This window comes from Mirounga angustirostris, unplaced genomic scaffold, assembly GCF_029215605.1.
Source record: "Mirounga angustirostris isolate CCGP_5_RB_7025 unplaced genomic scaffold, mMirAng1.0.hap1 SCAF_6, whole genome shotgun sequence".
Taxonomy (NCBI): Eukaryota; Metazoa; Chordata; class Mammalia; order Carnivora; family Phocidae; genus Mirounga; species Mirounga angustirostris.
Window position 1 is genome coordinate 149,437,647 of NW_026991714.1, and position 23,938 is coordinate 149,461,584.

General features: G+C 50.6%; 1 protein-coding gene across 6 annotated transcripts in view; it reads left to right on the forward strand.

The window, feature by feature from the left end:
* Positions 1-23,938, forward strand: part of DOCK1 (dedicator of cytokinesis 1) — a 489,580-nt gene that overhangs the window by 84,332 nt on the left and 381,310 nt on the right. For 4 of the 6 annotated variants that reach the window (XM_064595456.1, XM_054508462.2, XM_045879067.3 and 1 more), the window contains 7 exons: positions 1,770-1,912; positions 8,072-8,197; positions 12,720-12,844; positions 13,980-14,078; positions 15,042-15,114; positions 20,135-20,238; positions 20,597-20,780. In XM_064595456.1, the coding sequence (XP_064451526.1) occupies positions 1,770-1,912; positions 8,072-8,197; positions 12,720-12,844; positions 13,980-14,078; positions 15,042-15,114; positions 20,135-20,238; positions 20,597-20,780 (854 nt within the window). The remainder of the gene's footprint in view (positions 1-1,769; positions 1,913-8,071; positions 8,198-12,719; positions 12,845-13,979; positions 14,079-15,041; positions 15,115-20,134; positions 20,239-20,596; positions 20,781-23,938) is intronic. The other 2 variants (XM_054508463.2, XM_045879068.3) reach the window with 1 other exon arrangement.

Genomic DNA, 23,938 nt, shown 5'->3' on the forward strand with positions numbered 1-23,938 from the left:
TAACCACGAGCTACATGTGGCTATGTAAATTATTGACAGTTAAATAAAATTAAATAGTTCCTCAGTTACACTAGTTCCACTTAAAGTGTTCAGTCCCACAGGTAGCTGATGGCTACCATATTTGTCGGTGCGGATCTAGAACATTCCCGTCATCACAGAACGAACGTCCTGTCGGATGGTGCTGTCTTGGAATCACACCCCGTGAAGATAGTTAAAAAGGGAGTTCAGTTCTGCAGAATCTGGAAGTTTCCTCAGTAAACAAAGGAAACATGTCTTTGAACATGGGCAGATATTGAGGTAATAAATAAAATACACCCTTATAAAATGACAATATTAAGTTGCTTCTTTTGCCCATGAGAAATAGTGCAGCCCAGTGCTGTTTTGAATGCTGTTTTATATATTAGACCTCAGAGTTTCTTGATGCCCTAATGTACCACTGAGTTGAAATTACCTGTTGCCTGCTAGTATCTTCTGGGAAAAGTCAAGGGAAAAAAAAAACCTATGGGTTATTGTTTGAAAAGTTAGGGGGGTTATTAGTTTTAGATTCACTAGTCTAAGTTTCACTGGGACATGTTAGGAGCTGCCTGAGATAGCATATTGCCACCCTCTTTTTCTGTCTTACAGAAAAACACCCATTTTAAAAAATATTACATGTTCAGCTCTTACTGTAATTTGTGATTCCTTGCTCCATTAAAAGAAGACTAATATACAGATTAATATTTCCAGGGTTTGAAACAAAAGAGCAGCATGATTTTAATAGCAAAATAAGCAATGAAACCAGTTCTTTGGGAAATGCCATGCTAATGAAACCGTTTTTTGCTCCATTAAAACTGATTTATTATATCACAGGATAAGTTTTAGGGAAGGAAATACAGAGTACATCTTTTTCTTTCTGTCTTTTTTAACTTGGGTGAAGTAAATTAAAAGAGTCCTCAGCTCTCTTGAGTAATGTGGGCTCACATGATGAATAACACTTGTTCTTGGTTCTGGAAATGATTTTAAACATTATGTACTTGACGTACATTTTCTTGCTCATTGCATACTGTGCTTTGCTGTGCTACATGGTATTTCTCTTTGCACATGTTGCCTGTTTGTACTTATCTCTTGGTCTTAGTGTAGCTTCTATGAAAAACTCATGGTCCACGGGACCCCCAAATGTTGACGGTTTACATTCATAATTGCATCATAGTTTCACCTTTCAGACATGGTAGTTATCTTCTCCAAAGACTGTGCCATTCTTCTCACACTTAATTATCTGAGGCCATATTGGGTACACAGTCTGATGGAGTAGAGCGGTCACCACCCAAGTTCCCCAGGCAGTTAGGTTGTAGGGATCTTTTTTTGGTCTTGATTTTACTTTTCCCTTCGCACCACCTGCCCCTTGACCTATGCCATGGTCAGGAATTATTGAAATTGAAGAAACAGAGGTAAACATTCCTTGCGATTAAATGCTGTCCAACCACAATTATTTTTAGATAAGTGCCCTTTTTTATTATCTGGTAGAGATGGAGTGGAGGCTTGGTGCATGTTTATTTCCTGGGGATAGGGTCGACCTCGTTTGCTTTACTTCTCTTGTGTGGTTCAGCATTTTCCTGATCAATGCTCTTCCCTGTCTCTCTTGTCACCTATCCTGTCCTTTGTCGTGCGTTGACTCATGATGACTCTCTCGCATTCGGTGACGATGATCTCTTGTGTTCCCTTGTTACCGTGACCTCTGGGTCTCTGTGCCCCTTTGTCTCCTGTGGTCTTGGTCGTCCCGTGCCCTCCAGGCTCGCGTTGGACGACGCCATTCGACACAAGCCGCTGAACATGTCATCCCGTTTTTCACCCAGGGTGGCGGGGGAGAATGACTTCCTTCAGACTGTTATAAACAAAGTCATTGCTGCCAAAGAAGTCAACCACAAGGGCCAGGGTATGTATTCTATTGTTTTATTGCTACAGATGTTCACCTATTACATGAACTTGGGACAGTGCTGTATGGTTTGCATTTTAGTTTGATGATGGTGATGGTGGTGGTGGTGATGTTGGTAATGGGGCTCGTGGTGATGATGATGTTGGTGATGAGGATGGTGATGATGATGATGACAGTGATGATGAGAATGAGGATGGTGGTGGTGGTGATGATGCTGATGGGGATGGGGATGGGCATGAGGAGAATGAGGGTGATGGTGGTGGTGGTGGTGATGCTGATGGGGATGGGCATGACGAGAATGAGGATGATGGCGGTGGTGGTGATGCTGCTGATGGGGATGGTGATGTGGGCAGTGTTGGGTCATGATCTACGTGTACTGTGTATGGAGGTTTTCTTGCTGGTCTCCCTCATAAGCATTGCTGAGAGCCAACCCCCTGGGTGAGTGGAGGAAGGCTGAGTGGGACACAATGAAATGTTTGCAAAGAGCCCAGAGTTTATGAGACTTGGAAGCAAGTTGTTTGTTTGCCTTCCTGAGTCTTCTCCAGCCCTCCCCTCTCCTCCTAGCCATTTTTGAAAGCACTTGAAGGATTTTATAAGAGAATACAGTTACTGTCAACCGTCTGTTACTTCATCTTTGCTGCTCAGAGAAACGTGGAGACACCCGACACAGCCCAGCTCCATGTGCGCCCTTGACTCTCCCTTCCGTGCCTGTGTTGCACATTCAGTCTTGGCACGTGGCTTCCTGGGGCTCCCCTTCGTCCTACCCGCCCCCCCCCTCGCCCGAGGCTGTGGCTTCGTTTTGGAGACGGATCTCTCTTCAGTTTTGTAATGGAAGGGATTTTTCCTCCTGACTCCATGTCTCGCACTCATCGTTTTTAATCCCACGCTGACAGGTTTCCCAGCAGCTGACCTTCTGTTGGCAGAGGCAATGAATCAGTCACCCCGGACTGGGGACAGTTGGCACTCGGGCTGGCCAGGACCTTTGCCAGAAAACAGCTGTTTACGGAGGCCTCGCCTCCGGCTCGAGGGCAAGTCACCTTCAGAACTTCTCCCACCTAAGGCTGCTCTTAGCACCGGTGGGAGAACCCACTCTTCAGTCCTTGGTTAGATGCAGACTTGTCACAAACTCAGTAGAGCTTAAGTGGATAGGCCTCTTTCATTGTCTAGTTACCTTATGTCCTTAGCCTTTTAAGAAAACGATTCTCTTGACTCGTTTCCCATTGTTATAAAGGAGAGTATGAACTGAGTTAGAAGAATGTTCTGGAGGAGTGAGAAACCTTTGGCTTTCTTTGGTGTGAACCAGCCAGCCCCGTCCCTGGCAAACAACAAAACAAGAACCCCAGCTAAAGCGTTAATGAACCGTGGCCTCTGTAGACAGAGCAGTTTAAGCTGACCCAGGACCCACCTTCTCATCAATTACCAGCTCTCTGATTTGCACCTTAATTGAAAACCACAGGGAGATCCAATTTGAAGCTGTTTTGATGGGAGCCACTCTCAGACTGGGAGTGCCAGTCCCCAGACCCCAGGCTCCTGTTGGATTGAGTTTCTCTTGCAGAGCCGTCAGATTTTGAGAAACTTCTATCACAGAGTCACACAGGGGAAGTGGAGATCGGTGTCAGGCCGCAGGAGGACCCACAGCCTGCCTCTGCCAGGCTCACTGGTGTCGGGGTGCAGATCTGTCACCAGAGCTGATACCGGGGGCCCAATTCCTGGAAGTCCAGGAGGACAGGTGTTTCCAGGTCACAGTGAGAACTAAGAGACAAGAACATTTTTTTTTCAAGGGGACTACAGGTGCCTTCCTGAACTGAAGTGCCCCTGGGCAATGTCGCTGGCTGGTTTTTTTGTCCTTGAAGCTAAAGTGATCGTTTCTCTGGGGCTCACTGGCAAGCCTGCTTCTGTGCATTCCAGGGAGACCCGAGAGAGAGCTGCGAGGCGCGTGGGTTTGCCCCGTGGAGCTCCGTGTTTTCATCGGTGGTGACCCGGGCTGCCCTGATGCCTGTGTGCCTGTTAGGCCGTGGTGAAGGGTGCGGGGTGGCGGGAGGGATGGGGTGGGTGGTGGGAGGGACAGGGAGGCCGGCAGTCTTCACAGAGAACCAGGAAGCTTCCCACGCTCATCTGTTCTGAGCTCCTCTCTGGGCTTTGGCCCATTTTAGGTTGACATCCACATGTTTATTTGTCACAATTGACATTTTTTATGTTTAGCCCAAATTATCCCGAACCCTGGACCCAGAGGTTCTGGATGTTTAATGTGGACAGTGAGGCCTCAGACACCCCCGGACATCTGTTCCTATTGTTTGACATAGAATGTATGCTAATCTCTTTTGTTTTTAGCTCCTCTGGTTAAACAAAAGTCAACCTAAAATGCACTTTTTCTTTGAAAATTGGCCTCATTTTCTCCTTTGAGGAAAGTGTTTTAAACCCAATGTAATCAGGAGAGCTTAATCTCTGTGTTTAAATCGTGTTATAACAAATTGAATTGTGTCATTAAGTTACTCGTTTATGAACTAAGATCGTTGAGCAAGCTGGTGTTTGTGAGAAAGAAAAGGTGTTTGAAAGGCGGCAGGAGTTTCGAATGGTGTTATTAAACATTCCTTGGGGCGCCTGGGTGGCTCAGTTGGTTAAGCGACTGCCTTCGGCTCAGGTCATGATCCTGGAGTCCCGGGATCGAGTCCTGCATTGGGCTCCCTGCTCGGCAGGGAGTCTGCTTCTCCCTCTGACCCTTCCCCCTCTCACGTGCTCTCTCTCTCTCATTCTCTCTGTCTCAAATAAATAAATAAAATCTTAAAAAAACAAAAAAACAAAAAAAACATTTCTCTGCCTCTGACCTCTGTAAATGATCACCTCCCAACATCCTGCAGGTCATTGAAAAATGTCTTCTGAGTCACATTCGTTCTGGGGACCTTCATTCCTTTGGCAGGTTTTGGGACCTGAGTGAGATTTGAGAGCCTGTCCGCGGCACCCTGGTGTCCCCAGTAGGGATCTCGTGCGTCCATGTCACCTGCCGTGATAATCTCCCCTTGCATTTCTGTGGGTGTCCCTTTCATGTGATCTGCTCTCCTGGAGGACGCAGCCGTGGGTTAGGTGCCTGGCCCATCAAGGGACCTCTCCCACAGGTCCAGAGCAACACCAACTTGTGGTGCTTTTGTGTGAATTAGAAAGAGGGTGCCCGTCCTGTGGGTGAGTGAGACGCAGGCAGTGCCTGGGCACACGGCTTGGTGAGCAGAGTGTGGGGTGGGTTTAGCTCCCACTTGCCTTTCTTTGCCAGGGCCTTGTTGCAGGGCATGTTCTTTTTTTTTTTTTTTTTTTTTTTTTAATTTTATTTATTTCAGAGAGAGACATACAGAGATAGCATGAGAGAGAGAGCACGAGTAGGGAGGAGAGGGAGAAGCAGGCTTCCCACTGAACAGGGAGCCTGATGCAGGGCTTGATCCCAGGACCCTGAGCCGGAGGCAGACGCTCAACTGACTGAGCCATCCAGGCACCCCTGCAGTGCACATTCTGAGCAATGATACATGGGCCCCTGTTTTGGTGTCACCTCCTGACATCTCTTTAGGGACCTCTTCTTATTGGTTATGCTTCTCTCCTCTCCTTCAAACTCTCCCCCTTACGATTTGGAGTTTTAAATCTTGAGAGGAAACAGAAAGGAAAAAATAGAAAAGGAAAGAAAAGGAAAATACCATGCTTGAAACAGTCTACCTTAGATGACACATCTGTTTTTGTTACTGACTTTCTCTACTCCCAGTTTCTCAGAGTAGCTTATGCCTCCTCCCTCTGACCTTCGTATTCTGTTCCTTCTTTGTCCTTCTCCCATCAGCGTTGCCCCCGCTCCCACCCCCGGCTTTACCGGGTGCACCCGCTGAGGTCTGCGGTGTCACCCTGTCTGCTCTGTGCCGCAGACACTGCCCTGGTGCCCTGTTCCCTGGGCTGCGTTTTGTATCACTGACCACACTGTGCCACCCCTCTGGGCTTCCTGTGATCTCTGGCCTCTGGCGTCCTGTGTGAGCTTTAATGTTGGGAATTCAGTGCATAGTTCAGGGTCCTCTTCTTTCTCTCCTTGCTTGTGCTCTCACCATTCAGGACGTGGCCAGGGTGCAGGGTTTTCTGGCTCGGAGTGGTATCCCGGCACCTGCTTTTGGTCGTGCCCACAACCATCCCCGTCTCTGTGAGCCTCCCCCCACCCCTGCAGCTTCTGGTTTGACCTCCACACAGGTCCTTCCACCCGCACCTCCGTGCTGTTGCCTGGGGTCCTCACTTGGCTCTGAACTCCCCTCCCCGCACCTGCTCAGTCCCACACAGCCCCCAGAGTACTATCAAGTGGGACCCTGGTACTTGCTCGTCTTTCCAGCCTCCCCACTCCTTCAGATGGAGCAGTTCCCGCCTTGGGGCCCTGCCGCCCTCCCAGCCTCCTGTCATGCCTCTCCGCTGTGGCTCTGGTCATCCAGCACCCGGGTGGGCACAGGTCTGCACGCCCCTTGCTTAGTGTCGACTCATCTTCCGATCTCTTTGGATGTCCCTTCTTGGGAGAGCCTCTGTGACCCCCAGGATCGCAGTCCTGGGGATATACAGTGCCCTGGACTTTTCCTTAGAAAGCTCTTAAGAGTTGCATATTTCACTGAGACCATGGATTTAGTGTTTGCCTCGTGGGACAGAAGCTAAGTCCCTGGTGGGGCTATAATGACTGTTTGCTCTGTGTCCACAGTGCCCAGTGTGTGTCGGGCACACAGTAGGTACTTATTGAACACTTTAGAGTAGATCAGAGGGACTGTCTAGGTGGCAGGAGGAGAGGGGTTCACCACCTGGCAGAGAAAAAATGTCATCAGTGGCTGGGGGCTTTCTCAACCACAAGTAATGTAGGTCTTTGCAGAGGACCGATGTTTTCAGGCCAGCTGATAGCAGACAGGAAGGAAGCTTGAGGAGAAGGGTGTGAGGTTCGGGCGTTCATCAGCCAGAGCGGCTCTGGACAAGAGCAGTCTTAGGTGATGCTCCCTGTGTGGGACCATCAGGTGTCTCCCAGTTCTGCTTGGAATGCATATTGGTGGACAGCGTCTACAGTTTTCCCGTTGGCCTTCTACTGAAGGCAGTGTGCTGAGCTAAGCAGCGATGAATGGTCTCTGCTCCCTGGAAACATGCATCCTAGGGCAGGAATGGCTGGACAGACTAAACACGCACACGCCAGTAGTGTTAGTGAGAGCAAATGCCTTTATATTCTGACGGGCACTTGGGGTCCTGCTGGGCTGGGTGACCAGGGAGCAAGCAGGCCAGGCCCCCAAGGTCCCAGGGACGGAGACCTGGATGTGTCAGCTGACAGTGACAACCTCCCTTCCCACCTGGGAGCAAGGCCCTGTCTTTGAAAATGGTAGAGAGAGCCATGCAACTGATTTGTCTCCACCTTTGATTTTGCTGTATTCCCTCTTATTTTTACTTCCTGTTTGGTTGCTGCACAGGCGTATTTTACACAAAATGCAGTTGTCCGTCTGCTTTGTGGAGGAAGAGGATGGCACACACCCTTAGCTCGCAGGTTCACCGTGTTCTGTCCACATCAGCCCTTCCTTCTTGCTCAAAGGGTTTCAGAGTCTTCACCTCCCCTCCTTGCAGGGAAGTGCCAAGTGGTGGGCAGAGCATTTGCTCCCCCTTCGCTGTGACGTCGTGAAACAGAGGGCCCAGGCAGCCTTGGCTCTGCAGGACTGGCTTGCTGGTGGCTTGTAGCCCAGTGCTGTGCTGTGCACCTTCTGGAAAGCACAGGAGACTTCCTGGGTTAGAGAAGCTGTGAATTTACCTCCTGAGCCCTCCTGTGCTGTCCTCCTTTTGGGGAGAATGGAAAGGGAGAGCTATCTCAGTCACTCCTAGAAAAAGGCTTCTTCCTGATTGATCTTCAGTGCTTATGAGAGGGGTCCTTGGTTCTGGGCAGGTGCCGTGCATTGGCCAGGGCGAGAGGCCCCTCCAGGGTAGGGTGTGTACCCCGCTAGTCAGATGCAGGTGGTTACCCTGTGCCAGCCACCTTTCCGTGGCCCTTCTTTCTCTTTCTCATACACCCACGTTTTCTCCTAAGATGTTAACTTGTGAATTAACAGTTGTGCGTTCGTTGAGATGGGTTTCCTGAAATAATCCTTCAAAAATGTATAAGATAAAACATGACTCATGTGTCCATTGTCTTTCTAGGTTTGTGGGTAACCTTGAAATTACTTCCTGGAGATATCCATCAGATTAGAAAAGAATTTCCTCACTTAGTGGACAGGACCACAGCGGTGGCTCGGAAAACGGGGTTTCCGGAGATAATCATGCCTGGTAAGGACCGATTCCTTCTGTGCTCTGAGTGTGGCGTGGATGTGGCCAGTGTCCGGGGAGCTTGTAGAGAGGCCAGAGTGCAGTGTGGGGACAGTGACTCGGACGAGCTCGTGGGGTGGCTGTGGATCACTCCTGCAGTCAGGAGCTGTGGCCAGAGTGAGCGCTGACCACCTAGGTTTGGGCTGCAGGGAGGTGGCTTCTCTGGGTTGTAATAACCTGCGGGTGGGAGTGATTTCTGGCAGTACTGTGATAAGGACAAGCAAGGGAATCAGCGTTTCCAGAAATGCAGCCCTGAGAACTTGAGGTGGGTTTCCGCCACCAGCTGGAGTGAACGTCATCGTTACTGTAAGCAACACCCTTTATTGTCCCATAATCCATTGTTCCCCTTAATCCAGAAGCCTTGCAGTTTGTCTCTGCCCCACCTCATCTGGTGAAAAGGAAGAATGGGAGTTAGACATTCCACTGACCACGGCTGCCGGACTGCGTGTGCGGAGTTGGGTAACACATAAAATGTAATCAAGGGCGGTGGAGCTTGGGGCCCTTTCCAGGGCCCTGGGGGCTTCACTTTAGGTTCTGATCAATGGATCAATCATGGTGGTTGGTTCCCTGTAGGATGAAGGCAGCTCTTTTATGATGTTAACGTAGGTTCACAATGAAGGTCCTCTAACAGCTTTGGAATCATCCAGAATATGTTCAAAGTTAAGGGGGCACAATTAGGTAACGCCAGCCTTCTGCCCCGGAAGTGAGAGCTCAGGACCTGGAGTCCGGCCTCTGTTTGGAGTTGCACCACGGCTCCTCCCCAGCCTCGCTTAGCTGTGCTCTGCTACTCTGAAGAAGGAGAGTAATGGTAATTCCTACCCGTAGGGCAGGTTGGAGTTGGGATGCTGTAGGGGGTAATGTCACAGAAAACACCAGGCCAGCGCAGACGGCCGAACCCTGAGGATATTCATCGGCTCACGCACCTGAGCCACAGAGTCAGCCCGGGCACTGGCTCCGTTTCTCCATAGTAACCCCTGCTGGCTTGCCTCCTGTGCATATTGACTTTGTCCTCTGGGTAAGGGCCCTGATGGCTCCCATTTTCTTCCCAGCCCAGTGTCCTGAGGAAGGTAGTGTGCTTTTGACCCAGTGTTGCTTAGCAAGGAGCCTGAGCATCATCCAGACTGGCCTGCTCAGGCCCCTGCCCTGCGGTCCCCGGACAGTGATGGCTTGGGGGTGGAGGGTGCACATTAGCCACCTAGACGTCAGCTCCTCCCGATGGCAAGGGTTGTGTGAGGGAGATGTGGACGCCCGACGCGTGTTTGGGTAGACATCTGATCAAAACAAGGAAGGAGGGGCAGCAAGTGAATGTTCACACCTGGTGCCTGCTCAGTTCATATTACGTAGTATCGCTCAGGCCCGGTAATGGATTATAAGCTTCTTAAACCAATAATGGAATTCCATGTTAAGATTAATCTCATATTTACATAATACTTCTCACTTTCCAAATAACATATTAATAATCTGATTTGATCCTCACGAGATCTTGGGCAAGCCCGTGAATATTTATCCTTTACATCTGTGGGATACTTTTTGGTTTGCACATAATGCTCACATTAATAATTTGGCTTGATCTGTCTAAGGACCTCGGAAGCCTACACATTGGTGTTGAACTAATTGCAATCGAAATTAAGCCGCAGCCTAAAGTCACACAGCTAATGAGCAGTAGAAATGGGGCCAAACCACCCCACATTCAGAGGCTCCCCGTGGGGTCCCTTTATAGGGCCCTGCTGTAGGCTCGCAGGGAGAGGTATCTGCTCATTGCGCATGCTGTCGGAGTTACTGCTTTGTTTATTTTAGGGCAGGTGGGGACATGTTCTTTCTGCTACCTCTATCTTTCAGGGCTGTTGTGGGTCATTGTATCCTCTGACTAGTGAATTAATGAGAAGAACATCTCAAATTGGTTAGGCTGGATCTTAGTGGCTCACCTGTATGGGAAGGAGGCGTGATGTCCAGCATGCTGTGAAACCGAGGGATACTTTCCAGGGCAGGAATCAAGTCTGTGTGCAGCAAATTGATTTGGAACTCTTGGTGGATGTATTGCTTGCATGTGGACTCGAGATGAAATTTATAGATTAGGATGACATTGGGCATTCGTCTTGGGTGGTCTAGGATGGCCTCGTGTTCTAAAGGGAGACCCAGAAAACTTCTAGCTCATACTGGTCGTATTTCCCTTTATAACTGACCAACTTAAAAGGTAAGACTGGGGTGCCTGGGGGGCTCAGTCATTAAGCGTCTGCCTTCGGCCCAGGTCACGATCCCAGGGTCCTGGGATCGAGCCCCGCATTGGGCTCCCTGCTCCGCGGGAAGCCTGCTTCTCCCTCTTCCACTCCCCCTGCTTGTGTTCCCTCTCTTGCTATATCTCTCTGTCAAATAAATAAATAAATAAACCCTTCAAAAAAAAAAAAAAGGTAAGTCTTGAGCTCTAAAATAATCTCCTAACATTTCCGGGGAAGCCATACAGCTGACCCGTTGTTTCGGCTGGTTCTGTGTGCTGAGTTGGGAGTCGGGGTTCCTGTAGTGTGGGCTTCTAGCTAGAGTGAGTCATCATGTTCTCCGTTAGGGCCGGGGAAGCATCCACAGGCCATGGGTGCCTCATGGTACCCTTACGAGAGAGAGAGAGAGAGACAGCCTGGGGTGTTTTCACTCAGGTCCCTGGCCTTTAGCTTGGCAGGACCTGTGCATTGTCCCATCTTACGGGGATGCTTTTTACAGAGATGTACATCTCCTTTGCACGGCCGGAGAGCCTGCTGTGTCACCCATGTCGCCGGCTTTTCTGCCTTTCTGCGAGCCCCTGGACATCCTGCAGGTTGGTGGGAACCAGGGTTTTCCTCTGAGCTGGGAAGGTGGCTGGAGGCTTGCATGAGGCAGAGGGAGTCTTCTCTTTGAGTTCACCCACGCCTGCTTCCAGTTTCTTCCTCCCCAGAATGAGAACCCTGGAGCCCTGCGGGCCTCCACCGAGGGCACTCTCGTGAGTGTGCATCTGTGGGGTTCATCTGCTGTAAATAGGGTCTCACTTCTGGGATGGCTCTGAGTATGGATGACTAGGCCAGTAGGAGAGTGAGACCATGGGGTTCACCACTCCCCTGCCCCCAGCGTGTGATGCTGTCTGGCTGATGAGGCCTTTATGAAGCTCTTGCGGCCCTTTTTGGTTATGGCTTTTGTGCTTTGGTAGAATGTGCAGGCAGGGCTTGTACAGCCTACAGATCGTACACCACCTGCCTTGTCTGTGAGGCTGTTCCGCGGTAGGTGGCGTGGGAGGTTAGGTGACTTGTCTGCGGTCACACAGGGATTGGTGGCAGGTGTTGGCCTGGCAGCTTTGCCTCCTGTGCCTGGCCCTGGGCTCCATCACTCTTCGCTTCTCGCACGGGCAGTAGCACTGACTGCAGTCACGCTTCCCCTGCCAGGACTGAGTGTGGCTGTGGGAACAACCCACTGGGATTATTATAATAGTGACTTTTAAATGAAAAGCTTAATTTAATAGTTGGATACATTAAAAGCCAGAATAGAGCAGAAAGAAAGAAAGAACGGGAGAAAACAAAAAAGCAAGGGCACTTGTTCTTGGCCCTTAGTGGGCCATTTGCTGCTCTTGACGGACCCGTTGCTCACGTCCCCTGTGGGAGAGCAGGTGGGTCAGGGTGGAGGTGACCAGACAGACAGCAGAGGAATAGTCACTGGGTGGTGGCGCTTGCTCTAAATCACGCTGCTAATGAAGCTTGCTACGTTTCCCCAGTTGGACCATTACCAGGGGCCTCATAGGCTCTCAGTAGGAAGAAGCGTCTTGAGTTTATTTGTTGTGTATGGGTTTTGTTTTTGTTTTTGTTGTCACACAGTTTATGGCCCATCTCACTTTAAAATGCACAGGACTGTTTTGTTCTGCTCTGAACGGAACAGAACAGGTCCCTTCTGATCCTGACAGCTGCCCACCAGGAGGAGAAAAGATCCATGTCCATGCAGAAAGCTTCTCTCTTGACCCACTCCTAGTCCCTGATCCCAGACATCAACTCAGAACCTTGGCTTGTGGTGGTTCTCATTCTCGATCAGCTTTTTGTTCCACTCCTTAGAAAAATGTAGAGGAAGCCAGTAATGCCAGTTGTCATCCGAGGCGTGCCTTTGATGGTGTGATACTCTGGCTACCCAGACGCCGAGAACACAGCCAGTGGTCCACCGTGAGATAGTGGTGGACCCATCGGCAGCATTCGAGTCACCGTGGGCATGAGCTGCCCACCGAGGCGAAGGACCTTGCAGATAATTAAGGGCCTTGACGTTTTTTCCTCCTTCTTGTGATCTTAATGATGCTGCTGCTGAAAACTGCTTTTGTCATGCCTTTAAATGCTGAGACTGTTTTGTAGAAAATATTTTGTAATCATCTATACAGTATTTATAATCCTCTGCTAGGATTGGTAGCAATTTCGACAGTGTTGCGGAATTCCCGGTTAACAGTATGAATAATGGATTGGTTTTAAAGATAAAATTTTTCCCCCAGGTGATGTTCGAAATGATATCTACGTAACATTAGTTCAAGGAGATTTTGATAAAGGAAGCAAAACCACAGCAAAGAATGTGGAGGTTACAGTGTCTGTTTACGATGAAGACGGAAAACGGCTGGAGGTATTTATTGTTGCAAAGCTTAATGTGTGGCGTGGAAACTTTATATTCCAAGTGTTTTCTTGGCTTTGCTGCAGAGTAGGAAAAGACGTAGCTGGGGCCGCGTGATCCCATTTCTGGGGATGAGAGTTTGTTCTTCATCCCTTTCTCCAGCTCGCCGTAAAGGGCTGGTGTGCACGGCGTCCTAGCTGCCCCTGCCTTGGGAGACCTCTGCGGTCCCTCCCCACTCTGTTTTCCTGGCCCTTGCCAGCATAGACCCAGGGCTCAGAGGTCTAATGGTCCCACTAGAAGTTCAGACACCATTATTATCACCATCTGAGAGCTGGGGAAACTGAGGCCCAGGGAAGTCTTGTAAGGGTCATCGAGCTAGTGGGGGGTGGAACCTGGGGTTTGAATCTGGGCTTCTGACCTCGTGCTCTCCTGGGTGGTGGTGGTTACCACGGTGGCCTGCAGGGCTCGGCGTGCTGGGCAGTGCTCGGGGATGGTGGCCTCTGATGAGCAGAGGCCACGCCAGAGCAGGCGCCCCTGCCAGCTACCAGCGTGGACCCTGGGTGGCGGGCTGGGCTGTCCTAGCCCATGTGTTTGAGAGCAATGCCCTGTGTATGCACCTGAGGCTCAGCTGTGCCAGGAGGTGGGGGCGGCATCCTTTCTGTGTGGGTGGCCCGTGTCCAGTGTAACTGCCGGGAGGTGTTACCCTTGCCACTTGGGCTTTATTGGCATTGCTTCCTCGGGAGCCAAGTGGTCAGTGTTTACAGTGGATCGGGAAGGAGTGTTGCCACCTCCTTCGTATCCTGTAGCTCTTCATTCTGGACCTACTGAGTGAATCAGGCGACTTCCTGCAGACCTTAATGTTAAGGCTGTTAGGGGTGAGGGTACGAAGGTTGGAGGACAATAGCATCCCTATACTGATAACCATCAAGATGCTTAACTGTCGGCGAGCAAGATTGTATGCTGGCTGCGCTGGCTCCAGATGGATCTGTCCTTCCATTGCTGGGAGCATAGTCCATTTGTGATGGGGTTTATTGGCATTCCTGTAGTGCTCTGCTGAGCTCATCTACTGGGAGCGGGAGGTGGGGAGATGGATGCAGTGTTAAGCTCTATGAGGTCTGATGTGAACTCTTTATGCCTTCTTTTAAAGCATGTGATTTTCCCGGGCGCTGGTGATGAAGCGATTTCGGAGTACAAGTCTGTGATTTACTACCAAGTAAAACAGCCACGTTGGTTTGAGACCGTTAAGGTATCATTTACATGGTCGTTTTACCCCACGGAGTTGATTATGAAATGCTCATTTGTATCCCAAGGAAGTCCCCAGCTCCCACCCAACCCGGGGCTGCTCGTCAGCGGGCACCCTGAGCAGGCAGAGGCGCTCTCCCAACAAAGTCGTTCAAGGTTGCTAAGGAGCCGTGCCGGCATTTCTTGGAATACATTTACTCTCATCTCCTTTTGGACATAAAAATAGGACTTTCATGGAGACAAATGACAGAGTCCTCTAAAGATAGCTATTATCTTTCTCTTCCTGGGTCTGTTATATGTGTGGCATGCTGTCTTTACACCAAATGGGAAAAAACAGAGGTGACAGTATATGGAGGACGTCGCCGGGAGACGGGTCCCCGTCCGTGGTGTGGCACTCTGCTCTCCTGACGTGACTCGCTGATGTCAGTACGGCAGCCCACCATGGCACACCCCAGCCCCTGTGCCGAGGGCTTGAATATTGGGAAACCCAGCCTGGGGTTGGCCTTAGAAGACAGATGGCACATAGGAGGATTTGGGACAGTCTTCGCTTAAAGGCAGTATGCATGGGGTCTTTCTTCTTTGACTGCTCGTCACAACAGGAAAGCTTTCTTCCTGCTGCCTGAGGGCAGGTCCCTGTAGCTATGGAGGGACTGTGGACACCTCCAATAAGGGCTACTAGGAAACTGGCAACTTGTGAAAAACAGACTTTTAACAGTGAGGACGTGAACGTTTACGAAGACTTCTGCTGTCTTGCAGAATCGGTTTGGCATCCCTTGCAACATTGTCCTGTTTAAATTTTCCAAAAGCCTTTTGCCTTTGGGAAAGCCCTGTAGGGGATTAGGCGTACAGTATTTTCATCCCTGCAGGGAGGAAATGTGTACAGCTGCACAGTATCTCCAGTTGAACAAAACCATTCATGTGAGAAGATACAGTATTGGTGCTGAAACTTCCTCTTTCAATTGCGCAGGTGGCCATTCCCATTGAGGACGTCAATCGCAGTCACCTTCGGTTTACCTTCCGCCACAGGTCGTCACAGGACTGTGAGTAATCCCTTGATTTTAGCCCGTGTTGCTTGTAAGGGTAAACTAGGGGAAAGCTCCGTAGGCTGCACTTGTCACTTGTTCTGGATTGTTCTGGATTGTTCTAGGACTAGGTGATCCTAATACGATGTGGTCTTAATCCTTTAGCTCATTTCCATGTTGACCTGTTTCCTCTCTTCCGTGTGACTTGTAACGCTGTTCTGTCCATCCGAAAAGTCACTAAGATACAAGTAGATTTCAGAGATTGGCTCTTACTGCCATTTGCATTGGAATGGAAACCCTCGAGACCCGTTTTGTGTTTGTGGGCGGCCCCCGGTGTCTGGCTTTAGGCTGAGAGGAGATGTTGGTGTAGTGCTGACTGATGTTGAGAAGCTGGGAGGGAAGAACTGGGGTTTGGGTCCCTGTCCTTCCAGAGGAGTTCTTTATTGATGACTGGAGTTCGTCTTGTCATGTTCATTAACGTCTGCTAAGGACGTAGCCCTATGCTAAACACTAAGACATCACGGCGGGCAGCTGTATGTCTCCCTGCCCTTCATGGTCTGTACCTACAGGGCACAGAGCTAAGATTTGGAAAAATAATGGCTATATTGTGTGTGCTGTCACTTTGAGGGAAAGGGTGGTCTGGAAGGCTGTGTTTGTCACAGACAACCCCGTGGGGGCCACTTGGGTGGAGGTCCTCTGCTCTGGCTCTCTGTGTCCTCACAGATACTTCATCTGGAGGATAAATGCCTGGGGGTCTTGACCAGGCGAGATGGAGGCTGCCGAACCCATGGCACGATGCCCGGCATAGGGGAGGGGCTCCTCAGAAGCCATCCTTCGTGCTATTTCTGGAAGGGGGCCTGCCTGACCTGGGCCCTTGCCAAGGTGTGGGACCTGCAGAGGTAGGGGGTGCAGGAGAGCGAGTACATGTGCAAAGGCTTGAAGCTGGGGAAGGTAGACCCCACTGTGGGGCCAGCGAGGAGCCAGGACCCCACTGTTGTCGAGAAGCACTGGGGAGGCGTGTTCTTGTGGTCCACAGTGCTGGTGTATGGAGAGCACGCATATCAGCACAGCTTGGCGGGGTGGGGGTGAGGCCATAGGGGCGAAAGAACCAAGGGATCGAGATAGCATGGGGTCCTTCGTGGTAAGCGGGTGTGTGTGGAGGGGCAGGTGGATCTGCAGCATCATTCCACCACCCGTCCCATCCTGTTGTCTCAGCAGAGCAGGGCCCTAGCTAACGAGGGGTCGGGGTTCAGGGAGAGTGGGAGAAGCGGGGTCATGAGGGCCGGGCAGTGTGGGAAGCAGTCCCCAACCACTGCAGACTTGCCTGATGGCCAGAGCCAGACCACCAGGCGGTGGGCCGGGGTCTGCTGATTGTGCATGGCACTCCTCGATGGCCAGAACTTTGGGGTAAGAACAGCGGCTCATAAATGTTAGCTAACATTCATGTGTTCTTACTGTGCCATTTGGATCCGCCCTCACCCACAACGACCCCATGTACTGTCGCTGTGGTCATTGCTCCGCACATTATGGTGGAGGAACCTGAGGCTCCCAGACCCCACCTCAGTCCCCTAAGGTCACCCAGCTAGTCATTGGGGGTCTCGGGTTCAAACCTAGTCTGTGTGCTTGAGTGTCCCACCCCCACACCTTGGGGGCGTGGTGAGGCCACTTCCATTCTCTGGTCTTAATTTAGTACCTGCTGTCTACACCTCACAGAGAAGGTTCTCTTTCCAAACTTCAGTTTGAGTGGAGGTGTGGAGTCAACCTGGGAGGATCGTGGAATAGTAGGCAGAGGTGTGGGGTGAACGGAACAGGGTGCATGGATGGGGGACACTCGGGCATGTCTTTCCTCGGCCAAAGCATACAGGGAGTGGTGGGCCAGGCAGCCTGCACGAGTGGAATGGCCCGGGGTGGGAGTGGGCCGCAGGGAGGAAGGTGGGAGCCCTGGAGGGCAAGGACAGAGTTCTGGAATCCACAGAAGACTTGTCTCAAAGGCACGCTTGCCCTTTACAGCGAGCTTGTTCTCTCTGGTTAATAAATTGCATTAGGGCAGAGGGATATCTTCTGTAGCATTTTAATTTTCAAAATCCTTGTTTTTCTAGTCAGTTTTAAGTACTCATTGCAGACAAGATGCTGTCACCCGACACACCACCACACATTTGCATAATTAATGAGGCTCCCTGGCCATGGCTTGTGCGGTTTTGCTGCCGTGTGGAGCACAGGAGTGTGGGGCTACGCAGTCCTGAGCCGTCTGCTGTGGGAGTGACTGCATCCACTGGGGCCTCCTCAGCCTCCCTGAACACGGACACGCAGGGTCAGAAACAGGAGGAAGTGAGGCCACATTGCCCGTGCCCCCGGCCCCCTGCAATGAGCTGCTTTTCCTATAAAGGGAGGTGAGCATAGGGAACAAGTGATGGGATTTCGCAGGCTGGGATCCATCCCGGGGGCAAACTTCCAAAAGTTTGGTGCTGATGTGATGATAGACACTCCAGCAACTCGTTAGCCATTCCGGATGCATCCGCTCCTGTTTTACCCTGAACTTGAGCGGCCTTGGGGCTCCGGGTCCAGCCGGCCAGGGGCCAGTTTCCCAGGCTCGTAGGGGGCCTGGCTGGGTGGGGCCGCCCTGCCTCATGTGCCCTCGGCGTCCTGTAAAATTGTTGTCTACTCCCAGTGGCTGCTAATGAGCCATAATAACTGCAGCCCGTGGCCTCGAGGTAAAGGTATAGGACGTTGATAAAAGGTACGCGATGTTCTTTTGTGCTACTTAATAGTAGGATCAGGGGAAGCCGTGTGCTGACGGCTGGGGATGCTCATGTGTCCTTTTGAGCCACGGCTGCTTTCGTGGAGCCAGGTCTGTATTTTTTTCACATCACACCGCTCAAACTTAGAAGGATTTATTCTTTCTCACCTGAACATTATGGTAGTTTGTATTTTCTATGCCCTTTTACAAAGTTGTTACTATTATTTTGATTCCTAGGATACATATTTTTTTGCCTTCGTCCCTCCCTTTATTGTGGTTGGTCGATCATTCCTTCATCTTTCCAATTAGCTGGCATTTATTGAGTACCTACTGTGTGCTAGGTACTGATGGACACCAGGACTGCAAAGATTAACGAGACGCATTATCTTGTGCAGTGGTGGTGACGCGGGGTAAATATTTTTGAGCCCCTGACTCAAGGTGGGTGGATGTGCTCCTTCCTTCCTTGACCTCTAGCTTTTCATCTCTATCTCTCTTTTTTAAGATTTTATTATTTGAGAGAGAGAGAGGGAGAGGGATAGCACGGAGGGAGAGTAAGAGGGAGAAGCAGACTTCCCGCTGTGCAGGGAGCCCAACGTGGGACTCGATCCCAGGACCTAGGGATCATGACCTGAGCCGAAGGCAGAGGCTCAACCAACTGAGCCACCCAGGCGCTCCTCTCTTTTCATCTCTAAAAAGAGAATGTGGGATATATAATTTTAAAGATTATAGCTCTGAAACTCAGTGTTTCCATGCTGTACTCAGTTGCATCTTGCGGAATCCATGCAGAATCCACTTCTTCGGTGGAGACTCCTTATCTCCCTCCTGTGCTGGCCTCTGGCCCGCTCACCACCCACTGCTCACCAGCTCTCTGGCTCTCTGTCCCCAAGGGGCCAAACCTGGGCCCACTCAGGGACTCTGCCTTTGGCCATGTCTATTTTGGGAAGGTTCACGCACGGGCTCCCATGTTCTCCCATCTTCTCAGAGACCTTGTCCAAACATCCAGCCACCCGTCCCTGTTCCCACCATTCCCTACCTCACACGTCCCTGTCACCAAGCGAGAGAACCGGTTAGTTGGCGTCTTCCCAGCTAGAACAAACGTTTACCGAGTACCTAATAGATGGCAGGCACTGTTGCAGGCACTGGGGAAAGAGCAGTGACAAGTGTGCGGTTCACGTTGCACGCAGACTTGCTCGCTCGCCTGGTGACCTGGCGGGGATCAGGACTGTCCTCTCGGTTTGCTCGGGCAGCTGTAACACAGTAGACTGGGGGGGGGGGGGGGGGGGGCTTGAACAACAGAAATGTATCTTCTCACGGTTCTGGAGGCTGGAGTCTGAGAGCAGGGCGCCGGCACCCCGGTGTCTGGTGGGGATGGTCGTCCAGGTTGTGAACTCACAGCGGAGGAGAGCTTTGCTGTCTCTCTCCTTTTCCGAAAGGCACTAGTTCTGTGGGATCAGCACTCCCCCCTTAGGACCTCACTACCTTCAAGCCCCTTCCTACAGGCTGCATCTTCACTGTAGTCACATGGGGAGGGTTAGGGTTCCAGCACCAGACTAGGTGGGGGAACACAATTCAGTCCACAGCAGTTATGAAGAAAAACGCATCAGGGGAGGGGAGAGAGTGTGACCAGGTTATAATTTGCTGTGTTAGATGGTCTCGTCACCTCGGAGCAGGTGATCTGTCAGCTGAAACTTGAATGAACGGAGGTACTGAGTCCCCCCCACATCTGGGGGAGGCGCTTTCTTGCCAGGGAACAAAATTTCACATTCGTGTGTTCACTCCACCTGAATTTATACTAGTGGTTGCCATGAGGTAGGAATCTGTTCTGCCTTTCCATATTGTTAGCCAGTTTTCTCAGGGAATGGCCTGTCCCTACTGCACTGCCCTTCGCCTTGTGTTTCCAGATCCTGTATGTGCACACACTCTGTGTCCCCGATGTTAAGCCGCACTGTGGTCTTTGTGGTCACTGCCCAGTCACTGCTGGTTTCTAGGTTTGCAGACCCCCTCCCACCCCCATGCTCTCCAGCATCCTTCTTCTGCTCTGGACCTTGGGAATCTGTTTTCATGTTCCATGAGGAAACTCTTTCTGAGATTCGGATTGGAATTACTTGGAATTTACAGGTTAATTTGAACACCACTGGTCCCGTTAAGAGGAGTCTTCCTCCTAGTGAACACTCCCATTTTTTCCATTTCTTTTCTATTTAATTCAATGCAGTTTTGTTATGTTTTCGTAAAGGTAGTGCTTGTAGTTTTTTACGTGATATTGCCATGACGGCAGTTGAGGGTGATTGATTTCTCTTGCAGCCAAGGACAAGTCTGAGAAAATATTTGCACTAGCCTTTGTAAAGCTGATGAGATATGATGGGACCACGCTGAGGGACGGGGAGCACGATCTCATCGTCTATAAGGTATACTGCTTGCTTAGTGTCCTATTGCTGGCAGGGACCGCTTTACTCCTCTCTGACTCCTCGCCCGAGCTGACGTTTCCCGTCTTTGTAACACGGCTGCTCTCTAGGTACACTTAGTTACCCGAATGCACGTTTCAGATGACCAGCCCTTTTGCTGTTCCTAATGAGAGAAGATGATGTGTAATAAATGTTAACATGAATGAATCTACACGAATAAGGGAAATTGTTAAACAGTTTCACAAATGATAAAGAGCAAATATCATGATGGTTAAAAGGATTAAGAATAGCGAGGGATAGAAAAGAATTAGATGTCGTTGATTGTGACTCGCTTCCGACGTGCTCGTAATTTAACCCACAGGCGGAGGCGAAGAAGCTGGAGGATGCTGCCACGTACTTGAGCCTGCCCTCCACGAAAGCAGAGTTAGAAGAAAAGGCCCACTCGGCCACCGGCAGGAGCATGCAGAGTCTTGGGAGCTGCACCATCAGCAAAGACTCCTTCCAGATCTCAACTCTCGTGTGCTCCACCAAACTTACCCAGAACGGTGAGTTTGGTGATGGCCCTGTGTTCACCCCGCAGTTTTCCTCCCTCTGGCCCGTCCTTTTCGTGCTCCCAGCCCGCTCTCCACTCCATGCGTCCCCTGTGTGCTGGTGCTGGCCGGCATGGATGTCCTTGGACCAGAAGGGGGCGTGGCATCCACTGCACTTGAAAATTCACTACAATTTTGGTCTAAGCATTAACCTTAAAGAGAGATAAACCATTGGGTTTGCTTTCAAAGGTTTTTGGCCAAAGGAAGGTAGCATGGCTTAAGGGAAAGCACGGGATTTGGAGTCAGACCGAAGACTGGGTATGGAGCCCTTGCCCTGTGCTCACCCTGGAAGTGACCTTGAGCGAGGGCCTGTGAAACCGAACCTGACCTTCCTCATCTCTGCACACATGCAGATGTGATGTCTGCCTCAGAGGGCTTCGTGAGGGTCTGGGGGTTACACACACTGGAGGATCTGAGATATCCACTCTGTGTGTGTGCCTTCCCATCTCGCAGCTACTCACGGAGATAATTACCAGTTATCTTTACTTTTAAACGTTGGTTTGGATGACATTTCTAGTTCCCCGGCCTATGGAATCACACAGAAGCGTGGTGTCAGGGGGTGCCTGGCGTCCTGTGCTGGGCCCGCTGGGCTGCCTCATTACCACTGCTTACAGACCAGCCACGTGGCCGTGTGGCCCGGGGCCCATCTTACTCGCCGTGTGCTGTCTGGAGCAGCAGAGGCCCCTCTGCGCACTTCCTACATTTACAGATTGCATCCCCCAAATGTGGCCATGGCACAGCCATGCAGAGAGACTTGATCTTCTCTTGAAACTCAACTTGAAAATCCAGTTTTTCCTCTTCACCACCCAGTATGGATTTTGATTATTAATGTTTGTTGGTATCTTGAATTGTGTCTCTGGGGGTTGTCATAAATCTTGGCAGTAGTCTCGAATTTGCCCGAGGGAGAGTCATTGTTTGGACTCCCAACAGGGTAAATGCGGGACAAAGGGACCCCATCATCAGGAAGCCATGGCATTGGAGTGGAGAGCGGGCTGGGTGTTCCCGATCTCCGTGCCTGCCGTCTCCCCTCTGTTCTGCCGGCCTGGATGAAGTGTGCTTCCTCACCACTTCTCTTGAGTCGGCTTGTGGGGGAGCGTGTCCCTCAAATGCGGGAAGGCCATTTGGACATGTCTCTTCTAATGGCATCTTCATCATCACGGTTTGCCCGAAGCATTTTGAATTCTCCTAGCTGGTGGTGTGCAGTCATCTCCATAAGCAAATGCAAACCCTTACCTGGGCATCGGGTTCTGTGCAAGCGTGACGGAGGGCTGCAGAATGCATCGGGAGTGTGCAACTTTCGTGCCCAGGGAGCATGTGGTCAGCAAATCAGGTGCTGGTTTGGGACTGCGTTATGGAAAGGGTGCCCCACAGGTCAAACGTTACTCTCTGGATATGGTCCTGCTAGTTCCCTAATCTGACGGCTACACCGTCCAGGGCCTCAGTGAACTCAGGGCAACGGCAGCCTCACCGGTAAGTCGCTACCCCATACGTGTGGCGCTTAGCTTTTCATTATGTGCCGGACAAATGAGAGGTGCTGTGTATTGCCGTTTCCTCTACGTAGGAAGCCACCCGTCTTATGCATGGGTCATGCTCCAGAAGTATGTTTGGAAGTTGTTATTTGGAACTTGAATATATTTTCCCCATCAAAACAATGTTCGGAAGAGCAGTTAGGTTGGGAGGCCCACCCACAGAATCTTTCTTAAGCCACGGATTGTTGTAGAAGGGGACTGTGAACCAGAAATCTCCCAAGGTGTTAAGTAGCAGCAATTTCCCAGGAGTGTGATGTCGACCCCTCGCGCCTCCCAGCTCCTTGGCTGTCATCAGTCACAGGGTGATTCCCTCCCTGGAACTGAGGGAATGAGCGCCCTACTCTGCAGCAGCTGTTGCCCCGCAACAAGGAAATTCCGGGGTGATGCTGCTCACCGAGAATCAGGGGGACATCTTTTGGCTTGCATTGCACACCAGCCAATGATTCCTCTTCTTGGGACGGCGGTGTGGCAGGTGGTATTGCGAGATGGAGCTGCCCCACTTGGCATCTGAGCATTGAGTCCCAGATCCTCATTCCGGGAGCCATTTTTCTGCGTCTGTGATTTGTTCCTGCGAAGTTCCATTACTTAGGGAAAAGCAGTGGCTGAATTATTCATTGAGGTTTGTATTAAACATCTCTGTTCTCAGCATTACTGGATGCTATGGGGGATAAAATGATAAGTATAGGATGTGATTCCTCTCCTCAGTTAGCTTCCTGGGTAATTAGAGAGAAGTCACAAAACACAGAATGACCATGGGCTCCCCGGAATGAGGACTGTGTCTGGGAGCGCTGGTCTGACCCGGGTAGCCGGGGCGCTGGTCAAACTCTGTTTTCTTAAAACACACCCCCTCCTCAGAGGTCTTCTTCCACTGTTCATTTGCCAGTTGCACGTTTTCTCCGATTTACCTTACAGAGGTCAGCCTCAGCCTCCCTCATACCTAAAGTGCCACTAACTTTGCGTGGATTCCAGATTATTAACAAGTTGCCATTAATAAAAGAAAACAAAACAAAAAGACAACTCTAGTGAGATGGAAATCTCCCTTAACCCTGGGGCCAAGAGCAGGTCCAGGCAGGATGTGGCCTTTGTCATGACTTCACCTTCTTTAGAAAGGAAGAAAATATGTTAATTTTCATTGAGAACTGAAAAGATTTTAACTTTCCCCATGAATGGTCAAAATTTTCACTTCTTGATCATCTTCTTGATGGACAGCTGCTCTTGCCTGGGTATCTTGCCGAGCACTTTCTCCATGTCACACCCTTTAACTCTGGCACCAGCCCTATAATTTGGCAACATCGTACTCATCGTTCAGATAGGTAAACTGAGTTGAGGTTCCTTGCCCAAGGTCATGTGGTGGCGGCGTGGCCTGGCGAGTGTTTGAGCCTCTTACAGGGTGTTTCAGCTCCTGTCCTCTCTGTTTCCACGGGTTCCCTTGTCAGCTGCACTTGGGGGCTAAGGACAAATAAGTGAGAACAAGTGTTTTGGTGCTCATCGCATGAATAATGCCTTTTGTGTGGTTTCGTCCTTAGTAGGTGTTTCATGTTCCCTGAAATGCTACCTGTTGCCAAAATTGTATTTTTCTTTTCA